Raw genomic sequence first — 13,600 nt, 5'->3', positions numbered from 1 at the left:
GCCCTCTTGTAGCTTTCCTGCAGGTATAGGGAAAGCAGGAATCCTTGTGCTGCATCGTGGCTTCTCTGCAGCCCCACAGGATGTAAACCAAGACCCAACTTACCCTTCAGTCCTCTAGCTTGGAGTAGGGAGAGACTGGTGGAGATCACAAAGAGTTACTGACTAGTAAGCCAAGTCAAAATTTGTGAACCCTTGCTCAATGTCATAGAGGTTTGACATGTTTAGCTTTTAAGAGATAAGAGTATCTCTCTCTCTCTGGGTTTTTCTGCTTGCTGTCCTAAAGCCAGTAACTTTTGGCTCTTACAAGCACTGCAGTATTCTCATCTTCTGAAGCTCTTTCAGTCACATCAAAGCATTGCTACCCATGCCAAAAGCTATTGATTTTCATTCTAAGCAACTGAACAGTTCTATACCTGTCTACATATACAATATTCTTGTTTTCTGAGCATCAGAGGGCATTACCCACCAATGGATTACTTGCATTTTAAAATGGTAACTATGTTGATTTTTAAAAAAAAATATTCATTTGCCATAAAACTGCACTTATGTTGGGGTGGGGCGGGGCGGGGAATGACCATTCTTAAAAGGAAACTAAAACAATAACTAAGCAATAACCATTACCATCTAGCTGGTTCAAACACTTTGTTTGTACATGAGATTCCATATTCATGGACAATGCAGGAGATGAGAGCCACACCAAAGACAGAGCAAAAGAACAATAAAAATGGTGCAGTGGGAAAATATTTATTTATTTTATTTATTTATTTATTTATTCAATTTATATACCGCCCATCCCCAGGGTCTCTGGGAGGTGAACAGTTAAAATCGATAAAAACAAAAACTAAAATCAATATACAAATAATAAAACAAATTAACAAGGTGCAGTGGTGGGGAGAACCCTCCCCCACCCCAAAGGTGGGAGGCCGACATGGCACTGCCCCCTTCAATCACAGAATGCCTGGCAGAACAGCTCTGTCTTACAGGCCCAGCGGAACGATAATATGTCCTGCTGGGCCCGGGTTTCCATTGACGGAGCGTTCCACCAGGCTGGGGCCAGGACTGAAAAGGCCCTGGCCCTGGTTGAAGCGAGGCGGGCTTCCTTAGGGCCGGGGACCACAAGTAAATATTTATTCGCTGATCGAAGCGATCTCCGGGGAACATACAGGGAGAGGCGGTCCTGAAGATAAGCCAGTCCCAACCCACTCAGGGCTTTAAAGGTAAGAACCAACACTTTGAACCTGATTCGGAATTCAACTGGAAGCCAGTGCAGCTGGCGCAGGACAGGTGTGATGTGTGACTGGTAAGGTATACCAGTCAGGACCCGTGCCGGCGCATTCTGGACCAGTTGTAGTTTCCGGATCAGGCCCAGGGGTAGCCCAGCGTAGAGTGAGTTACAGTAATCTAGCCTGGAGGTGACCGTTGCATGGATCACTGTAGCCAGGTCCTGGGGTGTCAGGTACGGGGCAAGTTGCCTGATCTGACGAAGATGGAAAAATGCAGACTTTTCAACCGCCGTGACCTGGGCCTCCATCGATAGGGAGGCATCCAGGAGCACACCCAGACATCCAGGGCAGGGAGCTGGATCCCAACATCTGGCAGCCCCTGTCCCAGCTGCAGGACCTCCGTCTTCACTGGGTTCAATTTCAGCCTGCTCTGTTTCAACCATGCCGTCACAGCCTCCAAAGCTCTGGCCAGATTGTCTGGGGCCGTGTCTGGCCGGCCGTCCATCAACAGAAAAAGTTGGGTGTCATCCGTGTATTGATGACAACCCAGCCCAAACCTCCGCACCAACTGGGTGAGGGGGCGCATATAGATGTTAAATAACATCGGAGAGAGTATCGCCCCTTGGGGAACCCCGCACACCAAAGGGTGACGGAGCGATAGATCTCCCCCGAGCGCCACCCTCTGTCCCCGACCCTGGGGACCCTTTTATTCCATTACCTGACATACACTATTGTGTTTATGCTCAATTTTGCACAATAGATTTGTACAGAGGGGCACATCTACAAGGTAGAAAGCATGGTTTGCTTGGACAAAACAAATATCTGAAAAAGTCTGTCCTGTAGTTATTACAGCCCCAAATCTAAGTATGATTTTGGCACTATATTTCAACACAAGTGAATTTTGGGAGCAAACTCTATGTGGTGACATTGTGCAGCTGCGACAGACTTTTAATTTTATTTTCTTTGATTTGTCTGGCTGTCTTGCAGCTGAAGAACAATTTCTGATCAAGGTGAAAGAGAAAATGATGGTTTGGGCACACCTCTAGGGCTAACTGGAAATGTGAGCAGGCTCATTCTCCAGAGACGTGAGCCACAAATTTCATTTTGTGCCTTCATGTAACCTTCACCTCAAATGTTTTCTCTCAGACAGTACTTAAATGAACATGAGAATAGATGAGGCTGGATCAGGACTGCTTTAGCACACCACTGAATGGTATTAGGGACAGCCTAAGGGCATCTTCAAACATCAGGGTTAAGGAAAGGCAGCATGGAAATATTACTCCACAATATATAAACTCCCCAAATCTAAACTGCCATTTATGAAGAATGCCTGTAGTCATTCATGGTCAATCTGGCAACAGCAATAACTTGTGGTCTGTAGTCAAGGAAAATATGTCAGTCTGAGGTTCTACTATCCATATTTTAGTAATACTCAATTCTAATTAGGGCTGTTGATTTTTAGAGCACACATTATGTTAAGTTTGTTATGTAGATGGCAAATATTGTCTGATGAACCATTTTAAGAAGTCAAGAGTAGAAAAGAAGGAAAGAGTGATAAATTGTTAGTAGTGCTCTGATTTGCATCTGAAACTTGGCAAGCAGACTAAATATGTATTTAAACCTTTTTATTCCTGGATCTTCTGAAGAATGCCTTTGAACATTTAGTGGGATTTGTCAGACTGTATGTTGATTGAGCTTGTATTTGCTGTTACCTGGTTTCAGAGCTTATAACAGTTGGCCTCGTGTCATGTAATAACTAAAAAAGGTGAAACAATGGTTCAGGCATCCAGCTCAAAGAGAAAGTCATAAACTGTAGTCCAGATGTGCGTGCATGATTTGGCCAAGAAAGATAGGCTATAAAGAAAGTAAATAAAATAAAATAAATATTTGTGACCCTAGCTTCCTTTCTGAGAGATAAATTTATACATGGTAGTTGCCCAGTTGTCCAAACACATTCTCAAGTTAATGATTTTAGAGGCCACCTGTTTTTGTTAATACACTATCAGTGTTAATCAGAAATATAACTATGTTTAATTCTAAAGTGGTTGGCTTCTCTTAGGAAGCGAAGTACGCAAGGTAAAAATTTCTAGCTATTTGAGAGAGTTGCCAGGTATGGTGGAAAATACGATTTTATGAACTAATCTAAAGAACCTCCTCAGTCCAAGTCCCCTCCCCAGCCTAATTAGGACTGGCAATGCATCACAGGACGCAGAGTGTTAAATGCAATTGAAAGTCAATCAAAAGGAAAAGGGGTAGGTGGGAGGGGAAATTATCCATCTGAAACCCCTGAGCAGCTCAGAGAATCTTGGAGGGGAGATTTGAGAGGTAGGGGTGAGGATTCTCAAATTGTGTCCTTCATCTTGTGATTCCCCACTTGTGGGCCTTAAGTTTGAAATTCTCAATCTGACTCCCTGGACAGTCACTGAGTACCAGATGAATTTGGCTGCCACACTTGAAAAAAATCAAACCCAGCTTTCTTTTGACAGATGGTGTTCAACAAAAAGGGCGATGGCCTTGCCGCTTTTTTTCGCTCACTGATATACCTGTCACAAACCTTTGCTGGCCTGTTTAACCAGGTCTGAGGGCCCCATAACTTCCAGGGTCCTGCTGGGTTCTTTGGTGGCAGAGCTAGGCACCTCTTTAACTGGGGATGAGGGAAGGAAAAAGCAGTTAGCACCATACTCCCAAGAGGCATCACACAGAAGCTACTTCCAGAAATCAGACATGAGAATAGACTATGTGACCGTGGCTCATCCACTTTCTTAAACTGAAAGAGAGAACAGCTTTGTTTACCCCTTTAAGCTCAATCAACTGATTAAAGCTAGTGCATCTGAAAAGGCAGCCTGTTTCATTAGGGAATGTCTAGGAACCAATCGGGCTTCATGCTCTGAGAAAGGACAAACAACCAAGAGGAAGGTGTGATAATGAGGGTGAAATTACTATCAATGGTCACAGTGATCTGTCTGACAGGCAGCTGTTTACAGAGATCTATTGCAGTGTATATTTATTCATTTCATTTATTTTAAAACATTTGTATGCTGCCTTTCTACTCAAATAGGCTCCCCAAGGTGATGAACATTAAAACATTTAAAAAAACCATCATTATAAAAAGTATAAAAACAATTCAATAAAAACACACGCAACCATAAAACATAAAGAACAGAGAAGAGGACCAGTAACAGTTATTGAGGATATGCCAAACAAAACAAAAAAGTCTTCACTTGCTGGCAGAAGACAGCAATAGAGGGGAACAGAAGAATCTCTGATGGGAGGAATTTCCAAAACGTTGTAGCCACTTCTTAGCTTTTTCAAGGAGAAGAATCACTGGGAATCTGTTGTTCAAACTACGCCAGGGGGAGCTCTGGCACCCAAGAGTAGTTTGGTGATCTGCATCATTCTGCTAAGTGTTCTGTGCATCTGCTGCAGATGGGTGATACTTTGTGGTGAAATGGTTAATGTTATTCAGTGGTTTACCAAGTGATTACATGTGCACCATGATAAGAGACCGCTTGCAAAATAACAGTCTCTGTTGGCCCGTATGTGTTTCCTTGTAAATGCCTAATAGTAGTGAAGGCTTGCAGGCAGAGCAATAAGAGAGAGGATGTTTGTGGGGGGATAAATTCCATGATATCTTTGAAATGTGTTGATTTTTATTTTGTTGTTAGAGAAAGGTCCTTGGAATTTTCTACAATAACAAAACAGCATTCCAATAATTTTGAATGTTGATGTGTTACGTTTCACAAGTGTGATTGATGCTCTAAGTGGGCGCAGAGTGATGAGCAACGATGGGCTGTCAGCCCAAACTGTTGTGATTTTCTTTTGAGATTTCCTGACAAGCCTCAGACTAGATAAGAAAGGAACAGGCAATTAAGAGCCTCCTGCCAATTTTGTGCTTTTTTGTTGTTGTTGTCGTCTTTCAATTATATCTCAGATAAGGATAGGTGATATGTATCTTGACGATAAGGGTAAGTCTTAAAAGGCACAATGGCCTCTTTAGCATCTCAAATAATTTCTACCAGGAAGTAAGATTATGTTAATTGTCATTACATTTTAATTATAGATTTACTGGGGTCCGATATTTCCATTTATCATCCATTTCTATAAATGACAGTGTTGTTGCTTACTTTGAAATTATGTGCACAATAACACCTATGGTAAAGATAATTTGACACAAAGATAATTATTTCCAGATTTGCTTTCCTGTTTGAGTTATCTGCTACAATGTTTTTGGTGGCCAGATTGCACATTATATTTTCCCTGCTTTTTGGCTTGCTGTGATCTGGATTATGAGAACTGATGTTTGAAACTCACATGTGAGTGGCCCTATCTAGTAGTTGAAATAGATGGTTTTTGGATATATTTTTTTAAAAACCCTCCTTTTTTTTACCAAGCCACTTAATTTCTTGCAATACTTGAACTTTTCACACCAAGACATCATCATTCTTGTGACAAAAGCATGTACTCATGCTCAGAGCTTTTTTTCAGCAGGAACGCGGTGGAATGGAGTTCCGGCACCTCTTGAAAATGGTCACATAGCCAGTGGCCCTGCCCCCTGATCTCCAGATGGCCGGAGGGCAATCTAAACTCCCTTCTGTCTGCAAATCAAGGGGTGGGGCCACCGGCCATGTGACCATTTTCGCTGAGGGTGATTTAAACTTTAAAAAACTCCCCCCTTTTTCCAGGTGACCCAAAGCGACGTCATTGTGTGGTCCTGAGTTCCACCACCTCTTTTCCCAGAAAAAAAGCCCTGCTCATGCTAACTACCAATTATGTAATCTTAAAACTATAAAATCTGTGATGCAGTGCAGCTGCAAGAAAAAACATGCTTGTGTAAAAATTAAAGACTAATTTAAATAAGCTAGTTATAGTATTAAAAGAATGGCAGAAGAATGTTAAAGGCATGACCAATAGTAATGGCCAACATCCTAACAGGAAGAAACATGGGGCTGGGCAAATGGAAATAACTCATCAGTTCCACTTGGTTGCAGCAAAGGTTAGTCAAGACAAACTGTCTACACTTCTTTTTGTAAGTGCACAGGAATAGCGCCACGCAGCCTCAATTTGTGCTTGCCAGCCAGCTGTGATCCTGTTACCAGTCTTCCAACTCTTTGGAAAATATTTATTCAATGGGAAGTTGCTTTATAACTTCACATTGATCTGGAAATACTATCAGCATCCTGGCTTCCTGCCTGTCTAACTTTCAACCTTGGTCTTGCTCTGTGACAAGGCTTGTGGCTTTGATGGGTCATTTTCACAGGAAGGATTGATAGGAATACTTATATCATGTTGATCCTATTAGAGCTTTCTGTAGCTGTTGATCATGACATGGTGATGTGCTGACCACTGAACTTGGCAATCATTTATGGACCGGTTCTATGCACAGTCCACATTGTTTTCATCAGGAAAATTTCAAAAATATAATGGTGCCTCAAGAGATTCCTTCTGCCGGTAAAGCTGTAAAGCCTAATGTAACTTAGTCCTTCTGTGGTAGAGAATGGGATGGGAGGAACCTTCAATTTTAATCTGTTAAGAACAGTAGATTAAATTTATTTGAAAATGGGTTGTTTCTGCAGATCTTGTGTGAAGACATCCTTCAATTTATGCTGGGTGGTCATTTCTAGAGATAAACTCCAGGGTGGGCTTGGGCATTAGGCATGTCTGACAAAGCTGTGGACAAATTTCATCATAGTTTTTTTTAGTATCAGTGATAAAATTAAAAAGAAGGTCTTTTGCTCTTGATGTCATCATATGAGATTCCTGTTTCATCCTGTCCACTCCAAACACTTGAGAGCTATTTCCTCTGGGCTTGATTTTGCACAGCTTTACATAAACCAGCCCAAAGGTTTTGGAAAAGAGTCCAGCTCAAAGAACATCTTATATACAGCATCTTGTCTGATGCTGACTCAAATCTAGCCTCAGATGTCAAAGTTATTGCCAGTCTATTACTAGTTGCTGCCCCCTTTTACAGCCTTAGTATGTTACGATTGGGGAAAAGCTGCCATTGAAAAATTTCCAGAATTGAGTGTTTGTGGTAAAAATACCTTCTTTGCTGAAATGTTTGGAAGCATCTTGATGTAGCATAAGTTTTCTGTTGTGATTGGCATTGCATTGGTTGATCTATGGGATTAAGTTGGAGTGATTAAATGTATGAACAATTTAGGGTACAGTGCTTGAACAAGCCATCCTTCTGTTATGACATTACATTCTGACCTTTGAATGATGCCCGCTAGGGACATTGAGGGACCACAGGAAAATGATTGATTTAAAAGGCCTTTGTGTAATTGAAATTTTTAGTCTGGTTTTCTTACTGCAGATGAGCTGATTTTATTGATGACTGTTCTGCTATGTTAATGTTGATCTCATATTTGATTTAGCCGATTAAATGAAATTAATGTCAGTTTGTGAGTTGCCTTGTAGAATTGGTACAGTTTGAAAGGTGGGGTATGAATTAAATTTTGCTGGAGGTGGAGTGAGCCAGGATTCTGGATATTGGTGAGCTTAAGTGTAGGTTTGACTTCTATGGAAGCTAGAATGGCAACGCTTTTTAAAATTGTTAATTGTTAAAAATAGGAACAGGAAAATTTGGACTACATAACCAAAAGGGTCCTAGGCTGGGGACGCTGGACAATGATAGCCTAGTGACAAGAAGGTGAAAGTAGTATGAATTTAATTTGGAAGTCAGTATTGCTTAGTGGGTTAGAGTGCTGAACTAGGAACTGGGGAAAGCTGGGTTCAGATACCCATGAAGAATCATTTTGCTGCTCAGTTCTTCCCCGCCTAACCTATCTCTCGGGGTTGGTACAAGATGAGAGAAGAACTGTGCACAGTGCCTCTGAGATCTCTAGAGGAAGAGTGGAATGAAAGAAAGATAAATAGGTTTGAAGTAGCCCTAGTACGATGGACACAAACATGCTTTTCTGAAATAGAAACAGAAGAGAGAAGACCAGTATCAGGCACTAGGGGTGTGCAGCCTGAAAAGATTTGGGTTTCCCACTTCGGATTTACCCAAAGTGGGGAAAAAAATTGGAAATACCATAATTCCAAAGTGGCAAGCTGCTTCGGAATTATGGTATTTTACTCACTTCTGTATGCTCTGGAAATATTTGGAGCATACTGAAGTGAGGGGGGCAATCCTTCCATCCCCACCTCCCACCCCCCTGGGGAAACCCCTCCACCCCCCACCCACTTACCTGGCCGGAGGGAGAGTGGGAGGGTCATCAGCTGGGCAGCGGCGGCAACACGAGGCTGTGGCGGCCTGGAGCCAGCCAGCTCCTCTGCCACCACACCGCCTCCTGAGCCTACAGGGCAGTCGGGAAGGCCGGAGCCACCTCCTCTGGCCTTTCCTGTCCCTCAAATGGCCGCACCGCCACCACGGCTATTTAAAGGGCAGGAAGGGCCAGAGGAGGTGGAGAAAGCCCTTCCTGCCCCTCAAATGGCCGCTGCAGCGCCGCAGCCATTTGAGGGGCAGGAGGGGCTTTCTCTGCCTCTGACGCCGCTCCACGGACTGACGGCCCTACGGGCGGCAGGGAGGGCCGGAGCCACCGCTGCTGCCAACAAGGTAAGTTGGGGTGGGTGGAGGTGGGTGGCTGGGGCTGGGGTGATGTTTAAAGGGCCCCGCTGCTGCTTGCAGGCAGCAGCGGGGCCCTTTAAACTCAGCCCCGAAGCTTTCCGAAGTATTACAAATGCTTCGGAAAGCTTTGATTCAGGATCCGAACCTTTACGGATCGGGTCGGATCCGGGCATTTTTTCCCTAATTGGATTCCTGAACTGCACACCCCATCAGGCACAGTCCCTTTTTTCGTGCTAAGGCATTTTGATGTGGGGGGTCTTTTTAACAAGCTATCTGCCACGTGCATTGCATAAAGGTAAATCAGATCTCAGCTTCTCTGTCAAGGCTCTGGGGTACATGTACTTGAATATATGTCTAAACTGAACACTCTAAAGAGAGGTCTTTATCCTAATGTGAAACATGCTAGCTTTCTACATATAGCTAGATTTCTACATACAGCAATGCCTTTTCATTGGGGAGCAATAAGCTGTGTGATCCTCCCCACAATTCTGCAGTCTGATGTGGTATAGTTCAGTAGGGACTGAACCACATTTGTGTTTTTCTTCCAGTTTGAATCAGCTCTGAATCAGCAGTGTTGTGAGAATTGGGCAGGAAGAGGGAGAGTCCTACTGCCTGCTACCCATTGTACACTTTGAAAACAGTTCAATTACCTAGTGAAACCCACTCAAAATTACACAATTGCAGGAGGAGATATGCTGTAAGATTTAGACCTGTCATCTGACTAGCAGACTTTTTGTTTGAACTTTCTTTCACTCGGTCATTTTGTGTGCCTTTTAGCATTAATCTTTTTATGTATTCTACTGCTAAGCTCTTGAAACTTTTTTATGTCATTGCAGCTGGTGCTGAGAACAAAATTGGTTGGGCATTTGGCCTGGGGCTAGAGAGGCTGGCCATGATTCTGTATGGCATCCCTGATATCCGCCTTTTTTGGAGCAAAGATGAACGTTTCCTGAAACAGTTCCGTGTCCCTTGTATCGATCAGAAAATAACATTTCAGGTAAGACAAGAGTGGGATTTGTGCTCTGAAAGTAGTACGTTCTAAAGCAACATGCTTTTACCTGTAGCAGCATTAATTGGCATCTATGAAGCCTGACCTGGATGGCCCAGGCTAACCTGATCTCATCAGATCTCAGAAGCTATACATGGTCAGCCCTGGTTAGTATTTGGTTGGGAGACAGACGACCAAGGAAATCTAGGGTTGCTACACAGAGGCAGGCAGTGGCAAACCACCTGTTTGTCTCTTGCATTGGAAACCTTATGGGGTCTCCATAAATCAGCTACAACTTAATTGTACTTTAGACACAATGTAAAGCACTCATGCAGCTCTCATACATGTCACTGGGGCTTGTGCGATAGTTTTCAGGGTCACAACCCAAGTAATTTTGTGTCATGTCATTGCTGTAGTGTTGCAGAATCATTCAGTCAACTACCTGAAATCTAATACAGTATTTCCAGAGAATAAGGTGTGTGAGAATCCTTCGGTTATCTGTTACCTGAACTTCCTTGTTGTAAGAGAGCAGTGACCTCATTCTCTTCCCCTGTGCAGATGCATTTTATCTATTTACAAAATGTATATCCCACTATTCTGCCCCGTCAGGGTCACCAAGGTGGCTAACAGTTTAAAACAGAGCATTAAAAAGGAAAAGTGAAATATATCTATAAAAGCACAACACCAGTAATTAAAACATAGGGCAGGAAAGAGTGGCCATTGAGGGAATGCCAAGCAAAACAAAAAAGTATTCACCAGCTGGTAGAAGACAGTGATAGAAGGAGACAATGAATGTTCCACAGTTTTGGTGCCATGCCCAAGAAGGCCCTGTCATATACGAGAACAGTGCTTGATTATAAAAATATTCATGAGATCCCCTGACCTATTCACTTCTGAAGGGGAGAATGCATGATGCGCCTGCCTCATATGTGATATCTACATGGATAAAGGAGCATATTGCTCATTACCATGAAAAATCCTGGATACTGAATGAAATAGGCCTTAGAAGCCATTACTTGTCACAATTTCATTTTGCTAGTGGCTTGGATATATGAGAGAATTATCATACCCATAAGGGCGGTGACTTTCACTGATTTCTTCTCTCCTGTAGCAGACCTCCTTTCATGCTATTCCTGGGGTTTCCTTGACCTGACCTGCAGGAGAAGTATTTCAAGGGGCATTTGGGGATGCAGTGGGAAGCAAGAGGCAGCAAAATTGTGCTACATGGACAGAAATCTCGTCCATCTATGGAAACCTACTGGTTAAATCCATGCCAATATCTCCTAACTTTACTGCCTCAAGCAGGAACCCATCCAAACAATAGTTATTAGTTAATTCAAGCTCAACTTTCTCTGTATTACATGCTTTTGTAAATTTATTCATTAACTTAATCAATATTCATCCCCCAAAGTCAAAGGTTAATTGTCATGTGCTGTGCACTGATTTCCAAGTGAGTTCGGGCTGTCACATTACAGTCAAGAAGTTACAGACTTGATAATTTTCATAGACATATGGGAAAGAACTTGCAGCTCCAATATGAAATTGTCAGTCTGGCTCAGATTAAATGGCTTTGAAAAGAATTTACAAGAGGGAGGCCTGGGAGATCAGCTGTAAGAGTAAACAAATCAGTACAAATGAAGTTTTGATTCTGTACAGTCTTGTGTAACCATCCTTTAGCAGCCAGCCTCTGAGCAAAGTCCTGGGAGTTCTAAAGCATGGCACAAATTGTTTGCTAATCTTAAGATTGGGAGTTAATTGGCTGGCATGGCTGGAGTCAGCACAAAGCAAAGTCAGACAGCTGCCCATAGCTCATGGATGTTTGTTTGAAGGATCCCCTGAGCCAAGCCCCAGTGCAATCCCTAAACCCACCATCCCTGCTGAACTCTTGATGCTTGGAAGAACAGTAATGACGCTGAATTAAGAACTGCAGAAGAGAATGAGTGGTACATTCGGGGCGGGGAAGGTGTCTTGCCTCAGTCAGCAGTTGGAACCAGTGCTTAGTTGGATGCTTAGCATGTTAAAGTTATGGAAGCAGAAATCTTGTCAATGTTGGGAAAAGAAGCGAAAGGGAAAATGCTACAGATGTGTGAGCTGTCTTAAGCTTATCCCTCTCATCAGGTAGCAGGAACAGAAGCTGCACTCGTGAGGCTACCAGATCTTGCAAGGTCCAGAATGGGGGGAAGAGAATAAATAGTTGGTGTAGCTGTGTTTTGGAGGCCAGGGAGGTGCAGGCGAAGAGGAGTCCCTTGAAGGCTTGAGTTGGAACCTGACGAGGGGAAAGAGGAGCTGAATTAGGTAGCTCCCTTCTCTCAGATCTCAGGCTGATGCTGCCTCTCCAGATATGCTGGCATCCCAATTCTTGGTAACCTTATTAGGTGTTAAGGCATTTCTGTTCAGGTCAATGATACTATAGTAAAACGCAAGAATGTATAGCTGTAGCCACACTCGCAAGACCAAAAGCTACTTGGTATGTAGACCAGCCTCTCCCGGAGCTCAGACTCATTACTAAGAAGGTAGTCATAAAATTCTTCTCTTTGGAATGGCTTTGGTCTTTTATATATTTACTGTATATATTTACTCTACCACAAGTAAAGATTAGGACATCACTGTGTCTGGGTTGCACATTGTGATAATGTTATGAGGCTGCTGGGGGTATTAAGATTTGCTTGGGACATCTTGGGCAAAGAAAGTATATGTCAAATTGTCTTCCACTGAAATAAATTGTGTTGTTATCATTATCATTTGCTTCCAAAGAAGCAACTCTGTACAAACCGTTTTAGTTGATTCAGCATCGTACTAAGGGTGGACTTCATGATCCTGTCCTAGTTGTCTTCTCTGTAAATTTACATTTATCATCTTGGTTTATGATTAACATTATTTCATAATAAAAAAGTAAATAGTGTCAGTGGATGCTGCATTCTCAGATATTTTTCATCAAGATAAGCTAACGATGCTTAAATAGTTATTCATTTATTATGTTTACTTTTTAATAGCACATCTATTAAAGGCAAATATGCAGCCATTAGTATGTAAATTGAACTTGGATGCCTGAAATAATGAGGTGCAGCCTACAATGTGATTTATTGGCTAATTAGCTTTATTGTAATTGAGGATATGTGCAAAGTGTGTATATCTGGGTTTGCATATACTTGGGAGAATATCTGATAGTGTGCCAAAGAAGCCCGAGACTCTGGTAATATACAACGCTTTAGAACACAGATGTTCTCCTGAAAGGACACTCCACTTGTATAGAATTGACTTGAAGGAGTTGTGAGATCTCTTGAATCAAAATAGTCTTACCCACGAACACACTTTCATCTTGACTCTGACCAGCTATATATTTGTAGTAGTACCCATCTGACTTCTCCAGTGGATTTTGGTATATGGCAGCAGTGGTCAGGGGCGCTTTTCACCAGCTTTGGCTGGTGAGCTAGCTGTGGCCGTTCCTACAGAGGACCTCTTCCAAAGTCATGCTGTGAATGGTAAATAACAAAATCAGTCATTTGTCTGTTTTTACTAGCTAGCACTCCTTGCAAATGTTACTGCAACATTTGTAAGTTTATTTTGAAGCAGGAATTCATTATTAACACAAAACCGTGATTTTAAAAGCCTTCCAAATGCATTTTACAAGCAATTTGGCAGCAATTAAAAATGGCTGTTTAACAAGCCTTTAAAGAAAAGACAGTAAGGAGATGGCACTGAAACTGAAAGGTCAAATGAACAATCAAAAGCATTTTGCAGTCCAGCCATGCATCCAACTCAGGACTCAGAACTTGATTCTGTGCCGAGTTAGATACTGACTCCAGGAAAGTAGTATAA

The 13,600-nt window shown here is 42.5% G+C and overlaps 1 protein-coding gene across 8 annotated transcripts in view; it reads left to right on the top strand.

Annotated features, from left to right (window-relative positions):
* The window catches only part of FARS2 (phenylalanyl-tRNA synthetase 2, mitochondrial), a 346,061-nt gene that overhangs the window by 211,915 nt on the left and 120,546 nt on the right, over nucleotides 1-13,600 (top strand). For all 8 annotated transcript variants that reach the window (XM_054985536.1, XM_054985534.1, XM_054985533.1 and 5 more), the window contains one exon: nucleotides 9,630-9,790. In XM_054985536.1, coding sequence (XP_054841511.1) covers nucleotides 9,630-9,790 — 161 coding nt within the window. The remainder of the gene's footprint in view (nucleotides 1-9,629; nucleotides 9,791-13,600) is intronic.

Source organism: Eublepharis macularius, chromosome 7 (assembly GCF_028583425.1).
Source record: "Eublepharis macularius isolate TG4126 chromosome 7, MPM_Emac_v1.0, whole genome shotgun sequence".
NCBI lineage: Eukaryota > Metazoa > Chordata > Lepidosauria > Squamata > Eublepharidae > Eublepharis > Eublepharis macularius.
Note: the sequence above shows the minus strand (reverse complement) of the source record. Positions and strands in the feature narration are given on the sequence as shown.